This window comes from Esox lucius, chromosome 18, assembly GCF_011004845.1.
Source record: "Esox lucius isolate fEsoLuc1 chromosome 18, fEsoLuc1.pri, whole genome shotgun sequence".
NCBI lineage: Eukaryota > Metazoa > Chordata > Actinopteri > Esociformes > Esocidae > Esox > Esox lucius.
Genome location: NC_047586.1, coordinates 21,876,775 through 21,904,677, shown reverse-complemented (window position 1 = coordinate 21,904,677; position 27,903 = coordinate 21,876,775). Strand labels below are relative to the sequence as shown.

Below are 27,903 nucleotides of genomic sequence, written 5' to 3'. Positions count from 1 at the left end.
CCACAGACTCACTCTTGTATGTCTGAGCCACTAGAGTCTTATTGTAACATATTCATAAAGTCCTTCCAATCATCTTCACTAAGTGGTCAGTCATTTCTCTGAAGGTATAGAGAATATAGCCACAGTGTGGACGGTTGCTGTTTCGAATCCTACTTTCCAGGTTGGAAATCTGGCAGAAGTGATCTGTCAACCCAGAAGGTTGCTGACTTCAATTTTACCCTGCACTAACACACCTGATATCCAGTACCCTGTTGAGCAGCAGAATGAGGTATTTTATAGCAGAGCTGGGAAAAAAAAAACACAGAAAATGTTTTGCCCCGAACCGCTTGCTTGTTTTCACCCTTTTTCCTGTTTAAATACTCCAGAGAGTGTCTGTGTGTTTTGTAAGAGCGACTGATTCATCAACTTGAGCCTTGTTCATACCTGCAAGTTCAGATGATGTTGAAAGCTGTCAGGCCGAACACTGGAATCTTCAAACCAGGTCGCTGTGTGACACTAAACAATGATGGAAGTCAGCGCTTGGCTACTTTTGACCGACGGCCGTGTGGTGTTTTTGCCCTGTAGTCTCTCCTGGTACTGCATGTGATTAAGAGTGAGTGGTTAACCTGGCACAGCGGATGTTTAAAAAAATCATCCTGGAACCTGGTATGGAAACAACAGGAGGTTCACTTCGGCACAGTCCAACCAATCGAGGAGGGTTCAAAATTGAGGGCCACCTTCTTAATATCCTAAAGAAGAAGTCACGTCATTTCCTTGAGAAACCCAGATCACCGGGCTAACCCACAGATGGTACGGTTTGCTAATTTGCGGCTTGTGAAAAATGAATCAGCGCACAGAGAGAGACACAACAGATGCTCCTCACAATTAGCCCAATTGGCTGAGCTAAGTCATCAGTTTTGCCTTGACCCAACACGCTTGACCATGCGAGCCCCCCGACCGAAACAGAACAAACTTCAACAAGCTCCAATAGTTTGGCACTACCATCCAAGGGAGAAACTACTCCTTTGGATAAATACTGAGTATACATCCAGGAGACAGACAGGAACAATTGTATTCTTGTGTGTAACTGTTTTGAAGATTTCAAATATAATTCAGAATGTAATCCCCAAGTTCCTCAGAATACCTAATAACAGATAATCACTGCCATTATACGGTCTCTTATTCGCCAATTAGCTGCAAGGAGAATCCCCAGAGATGTGTGAATGGTTCATTATACAAGTCTTCTGCACACACACTTTGCTAAACACTATATATACACAACATAGGCTTGGGCATTCCTACACAATGCAGTAGATACACCAATACTTTACGCTTACAGCTCCCATTAGATACACTTCAGTTTCAGATGTTTGACCACATCCCTGGGAGGTTGGCATGTGTGAGCATGTTGGCTGCGTGAGCACGTTTCACCATCTGGTAGGCTAGGGGCTTCCCAGGGCGTTGTGGATGGGAAAAAATGAAGCTCAGAGGGCTACAGGTTTGCGTGCAGTGCTGGCCACTTGTTCTCATTAACCCCCGATCCCAAACCTTAAACATGACCTTGTCAACTTGGAAGAACTGGCTACAATTACATCTGGGAGGAGGGCGATAGGATTTCTGTATCCACTTAAGACCCTGGTCAGGTGGTACCCTATCTACACACACAAACAAACAACATTTCCCTAATTTCCAACTGTTCTTTTGATGTCTCATCTCCTCCATCTCTCTCTCTTGCTCTGCTCCTGACACAGGTCAGTGCTGGTCGCCAGATGGAAGTAACTGATCATTTTTTAAGAGTCCCCTCTCTCAGCCCCCATGTCCTTCTGACCTGTCCTGCTGTGTACCTCAGAACCAGACCGACCCAGGACCAGCTGGCCAGCCTAGTACAACACTCAATCCCTTAGAAACTAGCCAAAGACCAAGCCTGCCTTGGAACCCTGAATGAAAGGAGGTGGAGGATCAGAGAGAGAGTGAGAGTGAGAGTGAGAGATAGAGTGAGAGAGAGAGTGAGAGAGAGAGAGGCAGACTGGATGAAAATGTTAACACCATCAATAAGCTACTAGTATATTAAAATACAACCCCCACTTCCAGAAAAGTTGGGACGCTGCATGAAATGGAAATAAAAACAAAATTCAATGATGCGCAAATCATTTAAACCCTTTATTCAATAGAACATAGTACAAAGACAACATTTCAAATGTTGAAACTGAGACATTTTATTGTTTCTTGAAAAATATATGCCCACTTTGATTTTGATGCCAGCAACACATTTCAAGTTGGAACAGAGGCAACAAAAGACTGGAAAAGTTGTAAATGGTTGCTGAAAAACAAAACCTGGTGGAATATCACACCACTAATTAGGTCAATTGGCAACAGGTCAGTACCATGATTGGGTATAAAACATCATTCCAGAGAGGATTGCTCTGCCAGAAGTGAGGATGGGTTCACCACTGAAAGACAGTGCGGGCAAATAATGCAACAACTTCAAAATGTTCTCTGCGTAAAATTGCAAAGAGTTTGGGGATCTCATCATCTACAGTACATAATATCATTACAATATTCAGAGAATCCAGAGAAATGTCTGTATGCATGGGACAAAATCCCGAAAACCAATAATGGATGGCCGTGATCTTCAGGCCCTCAGGCGGCACTACATTAAAAACAGATATGATTCTGTAGTGGAAATCACAAAATGCAAGTTAAAAGTCTACCATGCAAAGAATAAACCACAGATCCAGAACAGCCGACGCCTTCTCTGGGTCCAAAGACAATTAAGATGGACTGAGGCAAAGTGGAAAACTGTCCTGTGGTCTGACTAATCAAAATTTGAAATTATTTTTGGGAATCATGAATGCCGCGTCCTCCGGACTAAAGAGGAAATCTGTGCACAGTTCAAAAGCCAGCATCCGTGATGGTATGGGGGTGTATTAGTGCACATCGGTGAAGGCCCATTAATGCTGAACAATATGTACAGCTTCTGGAGCAACATATGGTGGCATGTCTTTTTCAGGGAAGACCTTGCTTATTTCAGCAAGACAATGCCAAACCACATTCTGAACATATTACAACAGCATGGCTCCATAGTAAAAGAGTCTGGATGCTAAACTGGCGTGCCTGCAGTCCAGACCTGTCACCGAATGAAAACATTTGGCGCATTATCAAACAAAAAATACAACAAAGGAGACCCTGAACTGTTGAGCAGCTGAAATCCTATATCAAGCAAGAATGGGAAAACATTTCACTTTCAAAACTAAAGCAACTGGTCTCCTCAGTTCCCAAATGCTTACAGAGTATTGTTAAAAGAAGAGGTGATGCAACACAGTCGTAAATATGCTCCTGTCCCAACTTATTTTGAAACGTGTTGCTGGCTTGAAATTCTAAATGGCATGTATTCTTCCAAAAACAGTAACATCAATCAGTTTCAAATTTGAAATGTTGTGTTAGTACTATTTTCAATAATACAGCTCTGGAAAAAATAGAGAGACCACTGCACCTTTTTCTTTCATTTTTTCCGGAGCTGTATTAAGGGATAAGTGATGAAATGCACATCATTGCATTTCGTTTTTATTTGCATGTTACGCAGCGTCCCAACTTTTCTGGAAATGGGGTTATAATTAGACTGGGATTTGATAAGGATACACATAAATCATAATACTAAAGTTTCTATTTGATATGTATTGTGATTATAAACTGTGAATTTACTGCAATTTAATGGTCCAAACATATTGCTCACCATATATCTTCTGCAGAAGGACAAAAAAATCTAGGAGAAGAATAGATCTGATAAGTTACAGAAATAAAAATGCTAACGGGGGTTCACAAATAATATTTGCAGGGCCGGCTCAAGGCATAAGTGACATATGTGGACACTTAGGGACCCGACTGCTAGCAGGCCTCTGACTGCTAGGGAGCCCCCAACTGATAAGTGAGAGGGGGCCCTAACTTAAATCTTGCTTAGGGCCCCCAAAAGGCTAGAGTAGGAATATTTGTTGCATAATTTTATATTTTTTGTTATATATTTTTTTCAAGACACACTATCAATCTATCATACCCTATTAAAATAACATTGCGATCTTTAATTGGATAAATGTCTTTCCCCAATTACCAGCCCATAGTATCGTAATGCAAATACTGTTTTGAAACATCTGTTCGAGACCCTCCCCTAATTCCCTAAAACTAAAGCCACAAACCAATAAAAAGTAATTAAACAATTAAACACGTTGCAATTAAACAATGAAACACACAAACTGTTAGACTACCGCCATTAACTCAGTATGTTTACAGATGAGGAAGAGAGAGAGGGCGATAGAGAGAGAGCACTGAGCAGAACAGGGTCTGCAGGCCTGTAAACTGTCCACATCATAAAATGACATTTGTTAAGCAATTACCTTAATCCTACCAAGCAGAAAATATGTTATGCTCGGTTTTGGTTTAGCACAGATGCACGCAAACACACACACACAAACACACATACAAACACACACACTAATTAGATAGCTCTTTATTGAGGGGGGACCGGAAAGAGACTTGGCCGGGAAGCAGGAAAATCTAACGACCAAAAGCAATTTACATTTGTCTGTCTAGGGCTACTTATTTCCATAAATATCTGCCTTAATTATGTAAACAAACAGGACGCGACTGCCCGACTGGTTGGAGACTGCCCGACTGGTTGGAGAGTGAACGGCTGGTTGGAGAGTGAACGGCTGGTTGGAATTGAAGTGAATAGTTGGCCGGCTGTCTGGAATAAGAGAAATGCCCAGGCTGTCTGTGCTGAAAGCAGCTGGTGTTTAGGAGGAACTGGGAGATGTTTATCTTGCAGGCCTACTGTAAAAACACACAGAGTTCCTCAGCCCAGACACCCCAGGGACACACTTGATTGGTCATCAGGAAGCTCTTATAGTAACAGGTTCTGGGTCTGGCCCACAAACAAACCCAAATCGTTTGTTTGATATTGGTTTTGGTCACCAATCATGTTTTTTTTCATGCAATCCAAACCGTTTAATCTGAAGGCTAAGTTAAGTTAATCAGAATTGCGCCTATTCCATTGCGTACCATGTGTGTACGTGCGTACGTGCGTGCACACCAACCTGCAGATAGCCGCGGTCGCGTCCTAGGAGTCTGCATCTCCTGTCTGGCGTGAGGTAACATGTGATATCTCTTGGCCTCGTTGACCAGGTCCCGACACGCCTCCGACGTCTTGATCAACTCCTCGTTGTCCACGACGTTCAGCAGGTAGGACGGGTGGATGAAGGGCAGACGGACTACCGCTAACAGCTCTGATACGTGCTACAGAAAGAGGGAAAGGGGAGAAGGAGAGTGCGAGAGAGCAGAATGGAGATGGAGGAAGAGTGAAAAACATGTCAATGTACTATTTGTAGACAGGACTAATTATAAGCAGTAGAATTCCTGGAAGCCTCAAAAAAGCCTTAGATTTATAACAAAGAAACAAGCGCAGATATTACAGTGGAGAATCAGAACAGCTGTGCTGGCAGCCGCAGACAACTGCTTTCATGTCCATCTTAGACAACATCGCCACGACCACGGAGGCAAAGATAAACACACACGACTCATTAAAATACTTCATATTTACTGTTCAAATCGTGTATTTAGCTAATATTCAAGGGAATAACATGGCTGAAGGAAGATAAATAAAAGGAAGGGAACAAGAGCGTAACTAACTTGGCAGTACACTTGGGATCAGTTGTAGGAGGGTAAGGTGGTAGAGAGAGAAGAAGCGAGAGAGAGGGGGAGGGATGTTACGGGCGGAGAGTGGGGGTGGGTTTAGAGAGAGAGAACGAGTGAGAGGTTGATGACAGAGGTTGCTGGCTCTCAGATGGAACACCGCCTACGGATGTGCACGCGTGCGTACGTTCGTGTGTGCGTGTGTGTGCGTGCCCGCGCGCTTCTGTGTGCATCTGGCAGTGGAGCCGGAGGGTCCGCTCTGACATCAGTTGCCATGGTGAACGCGATGCACAAGCGAGTGTCCGTGTTCATACGCCGGTGTCAGGTCCGCTTCCCCAGCGGGACTCTGTCAGCGCTAAACGCTGTAAATAGCCGAGGCAACGTGTCCGTGCAAACCGGCGTGCATGGATATTGACCTCTCGCTCTGACATGTGTGGCCACTCTGGAAGGATCTTTAAACTCCGTCATCAACAGATTTAATGTCATGAATGTCGGTAGGCGAGAAGAGGAGAAACAAGAAGAGACGTATAAAGACAGGCCTTTACCTCCTCTTTCCTCAACCTCTTCTCAAAACAGCTTGTCATTCTGTCCTTGATCAAGGCAGTAGGCTGTCATTTTCAATAACAGCGTGGGCCTACTGCCTTGCTCAAGGACAGAATGACAAGCTGTTTACCTTGCCGACAAAGGGATTCAATTCCAGCAACATTTTAGTAACTGGTTATTTTCTATACTGGCACTCAACCAAAACACTTACCCTAACCACCCAAACCGTGTTAAAGACCAACACAAGCAAAACAAAAGCAGACCTAGAAATAAGTCATTGCTCAGAGATGTGTGACTGCTCTGAAAGGATCTTTTTACTCAGCTCAAATCAATCAAATTCAAATTATCCCTCTGCTGGTAGAAATACCTCTTATTAAATGGCACTGATTAGTAAATAATCAATATCAGCCTCTTCGAGTACAGGAGTGTGACAGGTTTTGGGAGCAGCGGAAACAGTTTTGTATCACAACAAATGGCTTGGGCCACTTCTGTATGTTGATGCAGAATGGTGACATATGTAATCTTCCACTCTTCCCTGTATCAAACATACAAGACTTAACACAGCCTAACACACAATAACACACTAACATAGCCTATACGTGTCTCTCTCTCTTTCTGTGTGTGTGTGCGCATGCGTGGCGATGGAGAAAAGGTTTACATCTGCACCTCCATCTCTGTCCTCTCCGAGTTCATCTCTCTTCCTCCCACACACAAGCATATCCGCATGTAGATGAGAGCATATCAAACTTCTCGCTCCACATTTCACACCTACAGTGTCAGGCCAGACAAATTATAACTGACAATAATAGAGCCTTAATAGGACATCTATGGCAGAGCACAGAAGACGTATTATGAGGCGTTTTAATGTCCCTGATAGATCATCTCCCTTGCATCATCAGTCTCTGTGTCTCTCTCCCTCTCCCTTCTCTCTCTTCCCTCCCATGCCCTCCTCTCTCCCCTCCTCTCTCTCGCCTCCCCTGCCCTCCTCTCTCCTCTCCTGCTCCCCTCCTCTCTCTCGCCTCCCCAGGGTTCGGGCAGCCTGATTCCAGGAGCACTGGTGCGTCACCTCTACATCACCACCTGTGTCACCAAGCCGACGGTGTGGCACTGCCCTCCTGGGGCACGGCTAATGAAACAGCGCCACTGCCTCCTGTATGTCCGGACAGGTCTCCCGGTGGAAGGAAGACGGCGGGGAGGTTATCTCCTGAGAGGACGGAGGTGTTTATTGGCTCAGAGACATCCTTTATCCTTTGATCCTACATTATGTGCAGTGCGATGGTGGATGATGGAGGGTAATGGGGAAATGAGAGATGTGGCCACATGGAGACAGTCTGCAGGCTGTGGAGGCTCCTCTGTCATACTGCATGTGTTGGGCTGAGTGCAGTGACTAAGTGAAGAGGGATGTGTGTCTGCGTGGCGGAGGTGTATAAAATCATCTAAGTGACTAACAGCATGGCTAAATGGCTGCGGAACAGCTGTGTGTGTGTGTATCTGTGTCCGCGTGTGTGTGTGTGCGTGCGTGAGAGTGTATGTGTGTATCTGTGTGCGCGTGTGTGTGTGTGCGTGCGTGTGTGTGTGAGAGAGAGTGTGTGCGTGTGTGAGAGAGTGTGTGTGTATGAGCACTCATGACACGGAGCAAAGAATGATACACCTACACAGCGGAGATAGCAGAACTCTCTCTCTCTCTCTCCCCCTCCCCCATATCCCCCTCCCCATCATCCCCTCCTCCCCCATCTCCCCCTCAATCTCCATCTCCCCCCTTTCCCCCACCCGCCTAAACCTCCCCCCTCTCCCCCAAAGTGTATATGAAACAGCAATATAAACCAACACACATGACACGCAAGAGAAACACAGCATAAATAATATTTTCATGTATTTCTCCATCTCTCTCTCTCTCTCTTTAATTCACAGAGGAGGAAACATAGGAAGCCACATTCCAATGCATTTTCTAACGCACACTTACATACATCTATAAACCATTTCATATTATTCAGGATGTACAGAAATCTGCATGGAGTCTAGAAAATGGAACTAAAATGGAACTATTGGTCTGACACACACACACACGTTTACTTATCTAAATAGTCACACCTAAGTTGATTGTCCTTAAAGAAATCCTACTTTTACTAATCCTAAACCTTACCACAAGCCTAACCTCAATCTAATCTCAATTACATTTATGCCTAAAATGAACCTTGTCCAAATGTCTAATCCTAAACCTAACTGGGAATGTCTAACCTTAATTCTAACCCCATTTGCAGATTTTGCCCTAAATCCAACATTTAAGCCAAAATAGCTGCCTTTAAGGCAAGAAACTATACTTGGGTTTAAGAGTTAGAATTTGGTTAAGGTTAATGTTTTTGGAGCTGAGGTTAAGTGAAGTTTAGAGGTTTTTGTGTTCTCACAAGGATAGAGATTTGTAAAATACATTGAGGGAAAAAAGTATTTGATCCCCTGATGATTTTGTATGTTTGCCCACTGACAAAGAAATGATCAGTCTATAGTTTTAATGGTAGGTTTATTTGAACAGTGAGAGACTGAATAACAACAAACAAAAACAGACCAACTTGATTTGCATTTTAATGAGTGAAATAAGTATTCGACCCCTCTGCAAAACATGATTTAGTACTTGGTGGCAAAACCCTTGTTGGCAGTCACAAAGGTCAGATGTTTCTTGTAGTTGGCGACCAGGTTTGCACACATCTCAGGAGGGATTTTGTCCCAGTCCTCTTTGCAGATCTTTACAAGTCATTAAGGTTTCTATGCTGACGTTTGGCAACATGAACCTTCAGCTCCCTCCACAGATTTTCTATGGGATTAAGGTCTGGAGACTTGCTAGGCCACTCCAGGACCTTAATGTGCTTCTTCTTGAAACACTCCCTTGTTGCCTTGGCCGTGTGTTTTGGGTCATTGTCATGCTGGAATACCAATCCATGACACATTTTCAATGCCCTGGCTAAGGGAAGGAGGTTCTCACCCAAGATTTGACGGTACATGGCCCTGTCCATCGTCCCTTTGATGCGGTGAAGTTGTCCTGTCCCCTTAGGAGAAAAACACCCCCAAAGCATAATGTTTCCACCTCCATGATTGACGGTGGTGATGGTGTTCTAGGCAGCCTTCCTCTTCCTCCAAACACAGCGAGTTGAGTTGATGACAAAGAGCTTGATTTTGGTCTCATCTGACCACAACAGTTTCACCCAGTTCTCCTCTGAAGCATTCAGATGTTCATTGGCAAACTTCAGATGGGCCTATACATGTGTTTTCTTGAGCAGTGGGACCTTGCGGGCGCTGCAGGATTTCAGTCCTTCACGGCATAGTGTGTTACCAATTGTTTTCTTGGTGACAATGGTCCCAGCTGCCTTGAGATCATTGACAAGATCCTCCTGTGTAATTCTGAGCTGATTTCTCACCCTTCTCATGATCATTGCAACTCCACGAGTTGAGATCTTGCATGGAGTCCCAGACCGAGGGAGATTGACAGTTCTTTTGTTTTTTTTCCATTTGCGAATAATCACACCAACTGTTGTCACCTTCTCACCAAGCTGCTTGGCCATGGTATGTAGCCTATTCCATTTAAATTTATAACATTTGACATGCGTTTTTCTGGAATATTTTGTTGTTATTCTCTCTCTGTTCAAATAAACCTACAATTAAAATGATAGACTGATCACTTATTTTTCAGTGGGCAAACGTACAAAATCAGTAGGGGATATTTAATTCACAATAGAATATAGATAACATATCGAATGTTGAAAGTGAGACATTTTGTAATGTCATGCCAAATATTGGCTCATTTTGGATTTCATGAGAGCTACACATTCCAAAAAAGTTGGGACAGGTAGCAATAAGTTAAATGTACAGATAAGGAACAGCTGGAGGACCAATTTGCAACTTATTATGTCAATTGACAACATGATTGGGTATAAAAAGAGCCTCTCAGAGAGGCAGTGTCTCTCAGAAGTCAAGATGGGCAGAGGATCACCAATTCCCCCAATGCTGCGGCGAAAAATAGTAGAGCAATATCAGAAAGGAGTTTCTCAGAGAAAAATTGCAAAGAGTTTGAAGTTATCATCATCTACATTGCATAATATCATCCAAAGATTCAGAGAATCTGGAACAATCTCTGTGCTCGTGATCTTCGGGCCCTCAGACGGCACTGCATCACATCAAGAATCATTTAAAATGGACTGTGGCAAAGTGGAAAAGTGTTCTGGGGTCAGACAAATCAAAATTTGAAGTTCATTTTGGAAAACTGGGACGCCATGTCATCCGGACTAAAGAGGACAAGGACAACCCAAGTTGTAATCAGCGCTCAGTTCAGAAGCCTGCATCTCTGATGGTATGGGGTTGCATGAGTACATGTGGCATGGGCAGCCTACACATCTGGGAAGGCACCATCAATGGTGACAGTTATATCCAAGTTCTAGAACAACATATGCTCCCATCCAGATGTCGTCTCTTTCAGGGAAGACCTTGCATTTTCCAACATGACAATGCCAGACCACATACTGCATCAATTACAATGTCATGGCTGCATAGAAGAAGGATCCGGGTACTGAAATGGCCAGCCAGGAAGGTGCGACAAAGAAGACCTAAGACAGTTGAGCAACTAAAAGCCTGTATTAGACAAAAATGGGACAACATTCCTATTCATAAACTTGAACAACTTGTCTCCTCAGTCCCCAGACATTTGTAGTCTGTTATAAAAAGAAGAGGGGATGCCACACAGTGGTAAACATGGCCTTGTCCCAACTTTTCTGAGATGTGTTGATGCCATGAAATTTAAAATCAACTTATTTTTCCCTTAAAGTCATAACTTTTCTCAGTTTAAACATTTGATATGTCATCTATGTTGTATTCTGAATAAAATATTGAATCCACATCATTGCATTCTGTTTTTATTCACAATTATACAGTGTCCCAACTTTTTTGGAATCAGGTTTGTAATAGTTTTCCCTCACTGTATGTGTTTGTTTGCATGTGCACCAGTTTTACCTTTACTAAACCACATGTGCAGATAGGAGAGTAAACAAGAGATCTTTGACCCCAAAAACATACAACCCGGGTTAGGGTTATAATTAGGGTCGGGAGGTTTAGGGTAAGTAGGTTGGGGTAGTAGTCGTTGGGGTAAAACCTGAGTGTCCCTGTGAGACAGAGCGAGGTGAACCCTGTGAACTGGGCATGCTTGAACATGAGCAGTCATAACACAGAGCGAAAATGATACACCTCCACAGCAAAGAAAACAGAAATGTTTCTCTCCCTCTGCCTCTCTCCATATCTCCCCCTGCCTATCTGTCGGTCTCACGCTGATGTCTCTATCTCACTCTGCCTTTCTGCTATCTCTCCAAAGCCAACCCAGGAGCATATTTGGAACAGCTAGGTATGAATCTACCCCTGTGAAACATTCCTTTTCCCCCAATTTACCACTAGCAGATCCCCAACACACCAAACCCAGATGGAGACATCCCCAAGCCCATTCAATATGCACCCCGCACAGCACTTCAACACTCAGGACCGCCTCAGCATCCAATCTCACTTACAAACACACACAACCTTTTGTAGAGGAGAGGATGTTTTTATGAAATGTGGAGCCACACACCAATGCATTCTATGCCACACACACCCACACACATACACGCACACACACCCACACACACCCACACACACCCACACACGTACACACACACACCTGTAAACAATGTAATGTTACTCTGCATATAAGGAAAAGGTTTGGAGTCTGAGAGTTTGGTCTGTCGTAGTCCCCTTTGCAGGGTTGTGGAGGGAAGCCCACCTCTCACCACCCATCCTGACAGACCTGAGACACACAACACTCAACACACGTTAACAATGTTCAACTGCATGTGGTGCAAATCCTAACTGGGTATGAAAACAAGTACAATTTGATAACATCTGCTGGTCCCCACAAGGGTAAGAACTGTTTTATGTTTTTGTTCAGGAACAATGTTACAATTTGGTCAATGGCAATGTTATGGGTTAGGTTTATTTCTCAATAGTGGCTAGGGTAGAGACAGCTAGCACACCATTGGATGCGCAAGCAGCTTATTCTGGATAGTTCACTGTGTCCCCTTGAGAATATTACTAGACAGACTTGATCCCAAAGAGGATACCATCATTGCCTGGACAAAGTGTAATACTGACTTGAAACTGTAAGATGTTATGCACAAATTCCACGTGGTACCAAAATGCAAATCACAGAAGCTGTGGCTTGAATGCAAACAAACAAAAAAATTGGAAAGATAGGCAACCCAGCTGCGGGAGTTATAAAAGTATAGATAATATCTACTCTTAGCTGTGGGAAGTAGAGGTGCTTTTGTTGCTGCAGCCCCCCTGATGAGGCCTCAGCACCCCCTGATGAGATTCCGATAATCAATATGTTAGTGGGTGAGACATGTCTTTTTGGACAATGGAAATGCATCGTCTGTACACGCTTGAGGTTGCTGTCAGTTATTATGGCCGACAGGCACACGTCTCACATGTGCTTGATATCCATTCAAACACCCCCTGCTCAAAATATCTGCCAACAGCCATGTATCTAACCTCTGTGATTTCTGTCGAGTTTGGACAATTTGTGTACGAGAGACGTTGACCAAATGAAAATGTGCAGACACGCCGTGTGTTGTAGCCCAGTGGTTCTCAAACCTCCCCTCGGTTCACAATTTAATTCAAGAAAGAACAAAAGGAAAATTACACTAGCCTTCAGGTTAGCAATGTGAATGTGTGTGAGTTTCACTAGCCTTCAGGTTTGCAATGTGCGTGTGATAGAGGGATAAAGACAGGAGAGCAGAGGGCTGGAGAATATGGATGAATGCCGGAGCTTAGGCTGCTACTGTGCTCAGCAGTTAACGCGCATGTGACACACACAGACACACACACATAAAATGGGAGGGGGATCCAGCTAGACTTCAGTCAATAACATGCTAGCTTGCTCAGCCACAGGAATCTGCTTTCTCTAAAAGACTATTGGAAATGCACATTTTTCCCATAGCGAGGATTTCAGGGTCTGGATGTATTGATCTGACTTTGATGGGGTGTATCTGCAGAACACAATGATATCCTTTAGCACTATGCACCTGTACAGCAAGGACAGCCAGGCAGAAGACTTCTTTTCTTGTGAAGGACAAATATATTTTTTTGTTTATTTCAAATGTACTACCCTATCACTGAAAGATGTCTGACAAGGTGGTTTCCTCAGTCCGATGACATCAATGTGTGTATTCTATCTTGACTTCTGTATCAAGGGCACTACAACATAAGTGCACACTCCATTTAAGTGCAGCTCGCTACTCTGGTCGCACTTGTAAACCTGCATTCTTTCTATTTTGCCAGGATCCGTCCGTTCAAAACTCTTGAACATGACAGCCGCTAAGCTTTCCTTCCTCCACGCCTACTTCAAACACATTTGAATGACCTTCTCAAAAAGAAATAAATAAATAAACACTACCGCTATTAATAAAATGTTGTTCACCAGTGGTTACCGTCTTCTCCATTCAGTAAAAAAAAAGCGTGTGGGTTCTGAAATGGCAAACGTCAGACGTCCATTGTAAATTTTTTTGATGTGTGAACTTTGCGGTCTTTTCCCATAGTGTAACGAATGTCTGGCCTTTTTTATCTCCCAAATCCACCATTAAATGGCCTTTTAATCACATTAGGCTTCCTACTCTCTTTTTCCTCTTTCTCTTGCTGTTCCTCGTTCTATTTGCCCCTCCCTCTCTCCTTCTCTCTCCCTTCTCAAAGAGCCAATTAATCACCTTCCTTTGTTGGCCGGTTCTATTAGGCCAGATAGGATCCCTATGAAATATGTTCAATTAAAGCATAATGAGGTGGTTACTGAGGTTTACAAATCCACCCGCCTACCCACCCAGACACCCACCCCACAACACACGCACCCACACACATACACCCACCCACCCAACCACACACGCGCGCGCACACACACACACACGTTTTCAAGATCTCTCACTAAGCAGTTGAAGGATGGGGACATGTTCTTTAGTTTTGGACTAAATCATAACGTTGACTGATTCTAGACAGATGTCTCGATTCCGCTCAACCACACACAAACCCGTGGACAACCAACACTAGTGAACAACATAAGCCCCTCTAAGCTGAACAGCTCGACTGTCGCCCTGTAAATCCCAGTAAGAAAAAAAACTTGACAATATCGGCACACATATTTGGCTGCATTTTGCAATCTCAGTGTTCAGGCTGGAATCTTAGAAACTCTGAGACTGAGACTACAATGTCAGGACTTCCGTTCTCTCAGCTCGCATTGGATGCGCGCGATTAATTTCTGGGAGTGCGTGCGTGTGTCTGAATGTGTGTGTTCCCTGCCCTGTTTCGGTTTCCTTGTTATAGGCGATGTTAGACACCACATCACAAAAGGGACGATTCACATTATTTATTCAGCCCCTATGCAGCCTTCGAGTGTTTGGTGTTATTGTACCGCCTCAGCCCTGTGACAATCGGTCCTGACGTGTCATTAAAAAAGGTCACAGGTTCCGGCGGAGCGATTTCCACTTCGTTCTTCTCCTCCAAATGGCGAGAGAGGGTGAAAATGAGCTGGTGGCGAGCGGAGCGTGTCAACCAAACAACACGTTCCCTGGACCGGGGTCAGGGTTCTCCTCCCACCTTCACCCACCCCCGTTCTTCATTCTTTCCGACCCCCACCCCCCCCCCCACCCGTGTGCCTATCTGTCAGACAAGGTCGGGAGATTTGAGACTCGCCTGGAGCTCCGTCACAGACCCGTTTCTTTAATGTCTGGCGCACAGCAGAGAGGAACGCTGTCGAACAGCAGATTCCTGGTGAGCTCAGGTACGCCGGGGCCTCTCCTCTCTGCCCTTTCCAATCATCACATCTCCTCCGACTCTCACCTTCTCTCTATCTCTCTGAATGTCACCTTTGGTAGTGTGTTCTTGTGAGTAAACAAAACCCGAGACCCGAGACTTAAGCTGCGACCCAAAAGGAATCAGCCGCAAAACTGAATGATCAGCAACCCACCAGTAGGTCCTCACCAGTCCATTTCAGAGACACCCGACTGCTATAAGGGATTAGTTTTATCTCCAACTTAGCCACAAGGAGAAAAGAGGAGGAGGAAGTCGAGTGAAAGGCAGGTGAAATGGCCTCTTTTCCCATCGTTCCCCCTGCCACGGTCTGATTGGCTGTTCTCTCCCGTCCAATAGGCTGTGAGATTACTGCAGAGTTGCGCTTAACGGAATGGAACTGTTCGAAGCCTTTCTGACTGAATTTGATCCTCACAAGAACAGAGGTCCGTGTGTGGGTGTGTGTGTGAAACTGGCCGAAAACACACACACACCCCAAGTTTTGTCCAGGACTCACACTAACATCAATGCAATGATTCTACCTCAGACGGTTCACTTTGAACCTTTTAACTCTGCCCATTACTGACATCCCCTTGTAATGACTCTACTGCTCCTAGGATGACTAGATGTCCTTTCCCCCGGCGCTTTAAAAAGACATCCTTCTAAAAACACTCACCGCACATGGCAGTGCTTCACAGCTCCACTGTTGCTAATGACAATTTGATAATGTCAAACACGTCAAAGACCGAGAGACAAAGTTTCGGTCAAAAACACTTAGTCTGAACTCATTTTGCCAAAACTCCCTCTTGGAACTGCCCTTATGTGGTCGACAAACAGACAAATGACTCTTCCAGTAGCAAACACCATTAGCCTAAGCTTAAGGAAAGTACTTCTTACTGGCATTTAATCTGGTCAATACATAGATACATGGCTATAGAATATAACGAGGGCCAAGTAGTTTGGATGATTATTCAATCTGACATTATTTCCCAGTGATGAACTGGTTTAATACAGCCAGTTGTTACCTCAGTTCCATTTTTAAACAGGAGTAAATGAGTTAATAGCGAGGGTCTTCTGGCCATGGTTTCTTTATTCATCCCTTCAAAATGGCATCCTATAACTTATATAGTGCCTTACTTCAGCATTAGTGAGAATGCTGCCTCAGTATTGGATCTACCGAGGTCTAGTGATCGCTCCTCTCCATGCTCTCATTTTCCACATTCATAGAGGTTGGGTAGTTTTACGTTTGTATTGGACGCACACATACAACATGTTGTTGTACGTGTAGCGAAATGTTTCCGTCTTGAGCCCTAAACCATGTATTCGATGAAATCATGTATTCCATCATCAAACAAGGGGTTGTAATGAGTACATATTAGTCCAAGCAGTCAGGAATGAGATAGAGTGTGAATTATTGTGTGTGTGTGTGTGTGCGTGCAATAGAGCTCTAAGGTGTCGATTGACATGCTGGTCGGATGGACAATTAGTTAACCCGTCTTTCTCCCGTCTCTTAGTCCCAGTTGTGGTGCTCCTGAACCATCGTGGTTCGCTAACAGGAAGTGGTATGAACAGACCATAGGACAGGGGGCTGAGACACTGGAGGCCTTCCCGCAGCCCTGCGCAGAGTTTTCCCCTGACGCTCTGTTAGGCTGACCTCACCAGCCTCCAAAGTTGACGTGATCAGAGGAGGCTGACGAGGGGAGGAAGGCTTCTAATTAGCGGTGACCCTGCGGCGAACGAAAGCGCCAAACACACAGAGACCTTGTGATACTCACGTTCCACCACAGCCGTACCAACAAGCCCTTCCTCCCACATGTGGACGTGAACATTTGACATTGAGAAGTATCGAACAACCTTCTTGTTCGTTGAACACTCCTGGGTCGCCACATAACTCGGGGATATGACGTGATCAGCTTGCATCGCCGACTCTTTTAAAGCCAGCAACGAGATGCGGTCCCGAACGGTGAAGTTTGCAAACAACACTGGCGATTCATCACAGGTAGTCACTGTGAAACATACCATAAGCAAGCGGATTCCCTGTAGCGGGGAATGGCGTAATTTTAGAGCCGTCTCCTTTTTACACAGGAGAGCAAGACAAGGTAGTATTTAGGTGAGGGTGGAGAGGGCAACTGAGAGGCCCAGGCGTGCTGAGAGGGTACTGTAGCGGCTGACAAATATAGCCACAGGGACTTAAAATAGACTGGAGCGCGACGGCATTCTTCAAGGAGCTCTCTTGCTTTATTTGTCCCTTTCTCTGCTCGTTTCAAGGATCATTATGAGCGAGTCTGGTGAAAAACAGAAATCTGATGCAGTACAATGAAAAAGACATGCTGTATTGTAAGAGGTGATGGTTTGTTGTGTGTGTGTGTGTGTGTGTGAGATCCTGATCTGTGTGGACATTTGGGGACCAGATGTCCACACAAACGTGGTAAAATATGACTAAACGCTCCACAAAGGGTGTTGAGGCCTTTCCCTAATAGGATGTGCTTGGGGTGAAACTTACACAGTTAGGTTTAGGGGATAGGAAACATGTATCTCTGGGTTTACGGACCTCACAAGGATGGAAAAACGTGTGTGTGTGTATATATGCATGCAAGTGTGTGTGTGAGGATTGGTCAGAACAGCATGAAGTCCTGATTAACCAGGTTGAATCACAGCAGGTTGTACATGACACTCCCAACAACAAACCAGGCCAACATATTACTTATTAACGCTGATGGAAGACTGAATATGGACTAGTACCAATTCAAACCCTCCCACCCTCTTCCCTTCTCCTCCCTTCCCACGTTTCCCATCCCCCTCTTCTCTCGCACGGCTTACTTGCACTCTGACGGTGGGGTCTCGTTTGATCCACTTGATGGCGGTCTCGTAGACCAGCTCCTCTGCCTTGGTGTTGAGGCTGTCGTTGGACAAGTAAGCCACCAGGTCCTCCTTGGACACGCTCAGAATCTCCTCCTGGCCAGCCACCTGGGAAGAAAGACCTGAGATGAGTGTGCCTTTAATTTCGTCATATGTGCTGGTAGGTGGCACTCTCTTATTTTGCACCAATTCATAATTTTATCTGGGCATTACTCGGCTCGCCGTCAGAATCACTCAGCTCAACACCTAACCGCCTACCGGTTCCTTCGATGGACCCGCTTACCTCAGGGAAGTTCTGCAGTGCGAAGGCTTTGGCCATGTTGTGCAACTCTGTACATCTCATAGCCTCAGCCATGGCCAGCACACCTAGACAATTCCCCGCTGTTAACTGTTTCTCTGCGGAGAAAGAGGGAGAAACAGGAAAGAGAGAAAACGGCAGTGAGAGAGAGACAGAGAGAGAGAGAACGGCAGAGAAAAAATGAAAGAGATAGAGAGAGAGAGATTGTCATTCACCAACCCGTTTAAAAAAAAAACAAGAAGGTGGGAGGAAAAAAGAAAATGGAGAAAGAATGAGAAGAGCTGGAGGTCTATCGGAGTGTGTATCTGGGGCCTAAGAGAGAGAGGCTAATAACTCAAACAGCTCTAGGGACAAACAACAAGGGGAATCGATCGCCAGCAGCCCGCTGAGCAGAACCGGGCAGGAGACTGTGAAGGCATAGCAGGGATTAGTATTGCAGGTAAAGACCGCTAGCACGCGCACACGCACAGCCCCGGGGCTGGAGGCACAGCGAGGGGCCTGATTAAATGAGACCAGCACCCCAACTCCCATCTACAAAACACAGAGCGTCCAGTGTCTCGGTGGGTGTGTGTCTATGTGGGTGTGTGTCTATGTGGGTGTGTGTCTATGTGGGTGTGTGTCTATGTGTGTGTGTGTCTATGTGGGTGTGTGTCTCGGTGGGTGTGTGTCTATGTGGGTGCCTGCTGCCTAAACAAATATCACCAGGAAAGACGGTACAGCAGTTTGCCAGTACAACAGAAAGGCAAGACCAAAAAAACTATGATAAGAAGGTTAATGTGACAACACAGTGTGCGCTAAAGTCAACTTGGTGTGCTGAAGTTGAATGGAAAAAAAGATTAAAAATGGCCTGCTAAAATGAATTAAACCAGAGACAGAGAGAAGGAGAGAGAAGGAGAGAGGAGGAGAGAGGAGGAGAGACTGGGAGAACGTGTTATAACTAGAGCTAGGCCAATAAATTCCCTCACAGAGATGTCACTGTCTAATCAATATTTAACAACATTGAAATAAATGCGTGCCATTCTTATTTGGTTAGATTTGTATTGATTCCACAGGTGCCGTTCATTCAGGTTCATTTGTGTGAATGTGGGTACAGTTTATACTGTGTCCATCCATCCATCATTATTCATATGTGAGTGTGTGTGTGTGTGTGTCTTGCATGGTGTGTCATATTTCAAAAACTCAGTGAAGCAGTTAGCAGAATGAATAAGGACTTTTATACCAGCCTCTGGAAGGTTCCATAACTGGTGGTTGAAACACACAACTTTGCACTAACGTTGAAGGTCAGACTCTTAGAAAGACAATTAGAGTCATTTCAGTTGTATGGCTTACAGTTAATTTTGAATGACTCCCCCATGAAAATAAAGCATTATCAATAAAGCACTCTATCCATGTGTATTTACTTTGAAGACATGTTGTATAACTGCCTGACTGACTTAATGAAGTTCTACCATGTAGGACCAAATAATATGATTTAGAATTGTTTTTATTTAAGTGTCTTATGTATTTTTGTGACCCACAAAACATGATGGTCAAGTGAATATCTTAAACTTTTCAGTACATTTGCCGGAAATATCTATATATCTGGCATGACATCAATTTCTTTGTTTATGAACTGTAATAGTGCAATTTCTCCCTACTAACACGATCACATGCCATGAATCATGTTCCTGTGGAACAGACTGACATTCTGATGGAGATGACTGCACTACTAATGGGTTCCCCATTTTTCCCAAATACATATCGTTGGACATAACGGGAAAAACAAATCGATATTAAATGGTTCTATTTCTTCTCCCTCCTGTCCATGGCTTTGACCTTTTCCATCTCATTGCCAGACATCACACTCCTTCCGGTCTCTCGCTCTGTATCTCCAACAGTCTATTAAACGACAGGTATAGGCTGACATTTACCGGCTCCAAGTCCCTTGACCTCCTAAACCCGTGACGACGTGTTTGCTCCTCGGTTGACCTCCGGGCTCACCCCCCCAACACCCACCACCCCCCCACTACCTCCCCCAGTAACCCCCCTCATGAATCTTCTCTCCCAAAACCCATATCCCCTCCCTCTCTCACTCTCGCTGTCTGGCAATCGATAGCCCTGAATATCTGTGGGCTCTATCTTAGCTTGTGCTAGAAGATTTGACATTTAGCTGACAATTGTTCCCTGACCTTTTTATGAATCTGTCTTGGCGCCTCCCTGAAGGGCCAAGAGGAGAGAGAAAGAGAGAGAGAGAAAAGGAGAGGTAGAAGGAGAGAACAAAAAAGAGAAAGGGGGAGAGAGAGATGTAGAGCCAAACACTGGGTGTGTTAGCAACATCCCCCCCCCAAAGACGGAAGTCGGGCTTAGCATGACGAGACCTCCGCCCGTGCCTTATTCACGCCCCCACACATACCTAGGAAGGACACACAGACTTTGCAGAAGGTGTTGAACTGGAACTTGTTGGCGGCCTCCAGCAGCGTCTTGGCGTTGGCTGAGTCTATGACCAGGGAGCCCGTGTAGACGAACTCCAGCAGCTGCTCCAGCACCTCAGCTCCGATGTTGCTCATCTGAAGCTCCAGCTTCTCCCCGCTCCTTGTCTCCCCAGACGACCTGACCAACCAATCGCGGTGGGGAGACGGCAGTTAGACAGCAGAAAGAGGACCAGGGCTATGACAAGTGTGCACAGGCACACACACCTGAACAGATGCACGCACACACACACACACACACGCACACGCACGCACACAACCTGGGTCATAACAAAAGAAAGGATAAATAACAGAATCAATACAAAAAAATACATAGTAGAAAGAAGAGAGTTGGGCCTTTAAGCAGCTAAAGGGTTGTGACAGTGCAATGGTGTGTTTGTTTGGGCTCCATCTGAAACAAAACGGTTTCTTTCCAAACAAGGATTAGGAATGCACAGGTAATTGGGTGGTCTTTATCATTGCAAATTAAAAGAGAAAAAGCATTGCCAAATGCATTCTTTGATGTGTGCGTTCTTATGTATGTATAGGAGATGCATATGTGATAGTGGGAGAGGGGACCGGTGAAAAAACATGCATGCACTGATAAACGGATTTATATGGACCTGTATATATCCAAGCTATCTGTTTCAATGCTAGCTTTGTATCAATCCTATGCTAGCTAAATTGCAGTGCTAGCTTTGGTTCACCATGATGCCAGCAATGTTTCAATGCAATGCTAGTTTTGCCGTTATATGTACGACTGGTAGCCTACACTATAAAAAGAAAAAGTTCCTGGAGGACCTTTTGGGGGTTTTCAAATTGAAACTATGGGGGCACCACTAAAAGTTCTCAGAGGAATACATTTAAGGATTCTTTAAATCACCCCTTCTTAATGGTTTCTCAAAAAACTTTTGAAGAACCCTTTGGGGTTTACCCTTGAGGGGGATGCTTCATCAAAATGATATTTGAAGAACCATTAAAAGTCGTTTTGAAATATTGGTTTACATTTACCCTTTAAAGAACTTCTAGGGGTTCCCACACATTTTCAACGAAGAACCCTGAAAGGATCCTCCAAGACCCATTTCTTTGTAGAGTGTACTGAAGTGCCCAATGCAATCTTAAAGCAAATCTGCCATGAATCTGCCTGGCCCTTAAATGCGTTAACTTTTTGGAGATTTTAAAGCGAGGTTCTGTTTTGTAATGAAAAGCATCATATAAAGTAAATATGAATTTGAATAGTACAATTCAAATATGTATAATTCTTATTATTGCATGATATCCTGCATGCTGTATGGTACAAATATTACTCATGTAGCCATGGTACTACACTGGTGGGATATCTAGTCTGCCGCCGCCTCATGGAGATTGGCCTTGCCCCTGCCTGTATTGTGACATCATCGGGACCAGCAATTAGTTGATGGGTTCCGACTCTCCGGGGAGGTCCTAGAAGCACAGCGCCTTGGCGAGTGCATTTAACATCCCATGTGACACAACATAATCTAGTCAAGGGCAAAATAAACAGAATCAATGTCCCAGAATGCGGTGTGAGATACTGTGTCCTTCCCCTGAGGGCTGTGGACATAAACAATATGAAAACGACCAGGGATTGAGATGGATGGGGTGTGTTGTCCTTCTGCTTTTCACAGCGACTGGCTGCACTGCATAATGCTCTGAGTCTGTCTGTTTCAAGTGTTACTGTCCCCTGCTGGGTTAGTGTGAGAATCAATAAGACGTTTTTACAGCGCACACAGTCAGTCACAGTTTGTGATGCGAGACGCAAGACAGACGGATACAGAGAGACAGACATATGGACAGAATGGTTAGTGAAGACAGGGGCAGGAGAGAGAGGAAGAGAGAGGGAGAGAGGGAGAGAGAGAGAGAGGGAGAGAGGGGAGGAAGAGGGTTGGGTCTTCCACAGGGACCAGCAGCCATCCTTCAGAGGGGGGAGTGGGGGGGGGGGGGGTTGGGGGTCTTGTGGGGGGGGGGGTTCCGTGTTCCATGACTGTTCCTGGGTCTTTTAAATAAGAGATCCCTCCCCCCCACGCCCACACGCACACCTAAACCCAAAATCCCAAAGCCTCCACCACCTGCTCGCCCCCACCACCCGCTTGCTGCCATTTTCACCAGTAGCCTGTTTGCCTGCATGTGAATGTTGTAGACATTAGTGGTCACTGAACCGTCTCGGGAGGTGAGAAGAGGAGAGAAGGAGAACGCCAAAAAAAACAAAAAGAGTCATAATAAGACAACGAGGAGCTGTCTCGGCATGGGCGGACGAAGAGAGGCTGGAAAGACCAAGGCGGGTATGAAAACGCTCCTCTTTTCCTCCTGCAAAGCAAAGAGCCATGGAGTTGTTATCTGGTCGCCCTCCTGCCCAACGCAGGGGCAGTACTAAAGGTAGATACAAAAAGTGGGTGGAGGATGGAGGGTGGGCGGTGTTGTCCAGGGTTAAGCCATGGTGGGGAAGAGAAGAGGAAGAAGAAAAAAAGGAAATGAAACAAAAATAGAATAGATTAAAAAAATTGAAATAAAACAAGAGCATGCTCATCAACCAGGTCAATTAGTGCAATGGGAATCAGCTCGAGTGGCAATTTGTTTGGTCCGAGGGTTTTTGTTATGGAATGTTCTTTTCGCCTCATCTCACAGAGGTGGCTGTTTATGTGGCTGCATCTGATTGCAGACTTTTTATTTGGGGGGTGGGGGGGGGGGTGTAAAATACGTAGAGAAAGGGAGAGAGAAGGGAGAGTCAAAAAAGAGAGTCAGACAGGGGAAGAAATTGAGAGAGGAATTTGTTTACGAAAAACACAGCACTCTCTTTTTTAGGGAAAGACTCTTTAAATTCAGCATGGACCGTCAGAAAAGAGGAGCAGAAAGTGCGGATGCGTCATAAATGGGTTTCTAATGTGTCCTTCTGTAAAATGACTATCTTGCGAGACCACATTCGCCATGTTTTCGAAAAATGCAATTTTAGCATGAGATGTGCCCTGATTCCCGCAGCCATCTTACTCTGTGGGCTCAAAGGAATCCTAGCTTATCCAAAAGAACCACTTTTTTGGAAGAAAACTAAAGGTTGCTTGTTTACTTATTCTGTCCTACCACACATAAATCAAATTGTTTCAATGTTACCAGTTAAGTCTGTTCCTGTTTGCTTGTAATGAAGCATTTGAGGCTACTTACATAACCAAGGCAGAGATGGGTTAGCTACTGTCTTTTTTCAAACCCACCCAGGTCTGCACACTGTCCGGTAGCTCAGCTGTTAGAGAATGATGCTTGTAAAGCTATTGTTGGGGGTTCGATTCCCAAGGGAGCCAGTACAACAAAGAATAAAAATGGATGCAACCTCAACAGTAAGTTGCTCTTGTTAAGAGCGTCTCAATTCCTTAAATGGAAATGCACTGTGACATTAATGGGCCTAGCACCACATCTCTATAGACTACTGCTACTGCATCTTTCTCTCCATGTCCCCTTTCTTTCATCTCAATAGTCTAAAGAAGCTTTATCTCCATGTCCCCTTTCCTTCATCTCAATAGTCTAAAGAAACTTCATCTCGATGTCTACTGTCCTTCAACTCAATAGTCTAAAGAAACGTTGTTGTCTACTGTCGATTATCTAAAGTGTCTTCCTCTCCACGTCTATTTTCCTGGAAGTTAACCCAGCATTCAGCCATCCACTATATTTCTCTCCCCTGCCTTGTAAGTTTTTACATTACAGCAGATGATGAGAGAAAAACGAGCCCACTTCAATCTTTTGAGGCCCAGGTGTGTTATCTTTCTATAGGGAGATAGATGTCGAGAGTAGAGTTTGTGTTCAGATCGGTCTACACACAAAGGAGCTCTCCACCTGAGGTTCTATGGGAGCGAAGCGTGGGTGTGACAGAGTTCACCACTGCTGTGACCATACGGCCTGACATGCAACACGCAGCACCACACCCAGCTGGTAGATGTGACTGCTTCGAGCTCGGGAACGCACTACCGGGACGTTGTTTCGACGGATTTCACCGGCCGTCTGCTCGGCGACACATAGGGCCCGGGACAGGAGAGCTTTAAGGAAACAGTGGGAGGTCACTAGAATCTCTGCTGGAGGTTTCTGCCTCCCTCCGAGCGCATGTTGACAAGGAAGCAGGAAAACGCTGTGGTACCACCCTCTCCCCTTGTCTCCTCTCCTACTCATAACAGACTCTTCCCTGGGTGAGTCAGAATCATATAAACACACACACTGAGAGAGAGAGAGAGAGAGAGAGAGACAAGGCAACAAATGGAACAAAGCCCTGGTGTGTCAAGCCTGTTCAGAGAGGCTTTTACATTGAACAGCAGCAGATGCGCTGTGCACATAAATGAAGAGGGGGAAAACTGAATTACTGGGGGTGGTGATCATAAGTGTGTGTGTGTCTTTCTGGGATGGGCAGGGAGGTAATTGTTTTGGTGTAGCGAGTGGTGGGTCTGGAACATTTTGGAGCATTATTACACCCTTCAGGTAGCAGGGTCCCAACAATAGCCAATTTTGACAAGTTTAATGTAAAAATAGCAGGAGGAAGATACATTAACTCTGCAGGCTTCTACTACAGAGAGGAGATGGGGAGAGAGAAAAACAGGTGAGGAGATTTTATCGAAATACAATATTCTAGTCTACAAGAGACGGAAATGTAACATTAAAAAAGGGGGGGTTCATTTGCATAAAATGTATGAGATGCGGATATCAGCAGTTAAACAGTATGGACATATTTAACATCTGTCGTGGTTTAATCTTTCCTGGCATTAGCTGCTATTCTGCATAATCATTTATTGCTGTTCATCTATCATCATGTAATTTCACTGATCCTGTCAGGGAACTGACTATAAATTAGCTTTTTTTAACATAAATAAATAAACATTCTAAATACTATGAATATTTTAAAACACTGTTAACAGAAAATATCTAGCCCCTAAATCCAGAAAATGATCCGAATCTAAGTCAAACTTACACGATGTTACTTTAATGATACCAATATAAAATTAAATAAACATTTCCAAACCATTTTCTGAAGAGTGGTCCCATATTGCTCTGCAATTTACTAATCCACTGCTTAAAAGTAAACACCATAACCTACTAAATGAAAATGACTTTCCTCGGTGTAAACCAGAATCTGCATCATTACTTTGACACTTCACGCACTAGCTGGGATATTTGTGTCAATTTAGAATTTCTTAAGGACGCGCATGTGTGTGTGTGTGTGTGTTTGTGTGTGGGTCAGCGCGAATAAGCAGTGTAACCCTCTGATATTACATCCCTCCCCTCCCTGCTTCGGTCTTGAAGGCTGCCAGTAAAACAGCAGAGTTATAGGTCTAGAACTACCCTCACACACATACACACAAGTACAGTATATGTCTCACAGACACACACACACACACACACGTGCAGCAGTAGTAGTTTATGAGGAGCTGACAGGGAGACTGGACAGCAGTGACTACCCCTGTGGTGTGGGGGCAGTGGGCAGAGCTAGGGGGGCATTTCTCTCCCGTTCAACCTCCTAAAAATCTGGATGCTGTGTGGCATCAGCAGAATTCCACAGGCGCTGGGAGAGTGACCTGAATGGCACCGAGGCAGTAACTCAAAGACAGGACCATCAGCTGGGTCGGGCTTTTTCTCCATCTCTCGTCCTCTCCCCTCTCTCTAGTCCTCCCTCCCTCTCTCTCTCTCTCTCCTCCTCCCTCCCTCCCTCACTCCCTCCCTCTCTTGTCTTTTAAAGAACCCAGTGAATCTTTCCCTGACGGCCCCACACTCCAGTTAAGAGGGCCAGGGCTAAACCTGCATGGTTCTCCCTCCCCCTCTCCCCCTCAGACTCAATCTTTATTGGCATGGGAAACATTTGTTTACACTACCAAAACAGTGGAAAAGAAGAAAGTTAAAATGTAAATAATAATTAACACATTTTTTATTTTCTCACTACCTCCAACTTGGTTTTATGATCGGCAGTTAAGAAGCCAATAAAACGGAAAGGTGCCACAAGCCTTAAAAATTCAGTGGCAGTTATTTCATGCTCTATTTGTACTGGTCCGTATTTGCCATGATAAATTGCTACAACTTTATCATGTCAAAAGGTTGACAATGTATATGATTAATAATTAGGCACAATTTAAACAATTAGCATAACATATTCATAAAATATTCCACTGACTACTGTTAAATGAGAAATTCTATTTTTGATTTAATCAAGATGAGAAAGGCCTGCGTTAGGATGACAAATTAAGTTGGTTTTACAATTAATTATACACTTAATGAGAATTTGCTGTATCAAGCAGCTAAATTAAACATGCTCAATATCAGAATAGACGGGCAGCTGTTGTCTTTGTGGGACATGTTCCTAACCAGGTCCAAGCAGATGTGAGATGTTAATCTGATCAACTTGTTGTTGCAGAAGAGTTCCTAAAAAACAATAAATGCTAACTTTGTATTTGACATTATTCATTTGAGGTTTAAAAATATTTCTTAACTTCTTAACACTGTTTATTTACATTTTCGAATTTCCTGCTCAAAAAATCTGGTCAATCTTGTGCTAAGGAGACTGCCTAGATAGTTATCAGTTAAACAACACTCTCAGTGAGTTAATTTGCCTTTCAGGTCAGAGGTCTGGCAAAAGTATTTATTTCACCTGACTGCGCAGCCAGAGATCTCGTTGCTAGTGTGTATCAGAAATTGTATTTACATGTTAAGTTATTGTAATTTATATTAAACTGTGTAGTCTCAGTACAGTATCACTACAAAGAACCCAACTCGCATCAGTATGTCATGTAGAACCTAACTCAGTCCAGTATTTTTATTCAGAATCTAACTTAATGCATTATCTCTGTACAAATCCCCCACTCCCTTCATTACCTATGCAGAATCTAACTCTGCCAGGGAGAAAGAGAAAAAGGACATGGACAGCTCCACCAACAAAACGTCTGTCTGTGGAAAAGTGAAGATTGTGAGGCTTTGTGCGAACACGACGTAAAGTGAAGGTAAAGTAGATGAGTGGGCTGGGGTTGATACGCACAGCACAAATCCACAGTCTACAGAAGCTGAACATTTTGTTATTATATTATCATATTCAGCAATGCTGGTGTGTGTCTGTGTGTGTTTTAGTGCTCTTCTGGCCTGAGCATCATGCAGACTGGTATGACTGATAAAGGACGCACGTGGTAGCTGAGGCTCTAGCTGCATGGCTCCCCTCCACATCTGATAAGCAGTGCGGCGCCCTCTAATGATCTCAGGCCACATCCAACATGACTGCAGGGCAAC

General features: G+C 44.5%; 1 protein-coding gene and 1 long non-coding RNA gene across 3 annotated transcripts in view; one reads left to right on the top strand and one right to left on the bottom strand.

Annotated features, from left to right (window-relative positions):
- Positions 1-27,903, bottom strand: part of LOC105017509 (kelch-like protein 29) — a 259,421-nt gene that overhangs the window by 52,236 nt on the left and 179,282 nt on the right. For both annotated transcript variants that reach the window (XM_010882176.5, XM_010882175.5), the window contains exons 7-10: positions 20,595-20,791; positions 18,188-18,300; positions 17,866-18,012; positions 5,067-5,265 (exon numbers count right to left, since the gene is read on the bottom strand). In XM_010882176.5, the coding sequence (XP_010880478.1) occupies positions 5,067-5,265; positions 17,866-18,012; positions 18,188-18,300; positions 20,595-20,791 (656 nt within the window). The remainder of the gene's footprint in view (positions 1-5,066; positions 5,266-17,865; positions 18,013-18,187; positions 18,301-20,594; positions 20,792-27,903) is intronic.
- LOC109616885 lies at positions 25,170-27,836 on the top strand. The gene is made up of 3 exons (XR_002198189.2): positions 25,170-25,237; positions 27,507-27,623; positions 27,748-27,836. It is a non-coding gene; the product is annotated as an uncharacterized LOC109616885 (long non-coding RNA).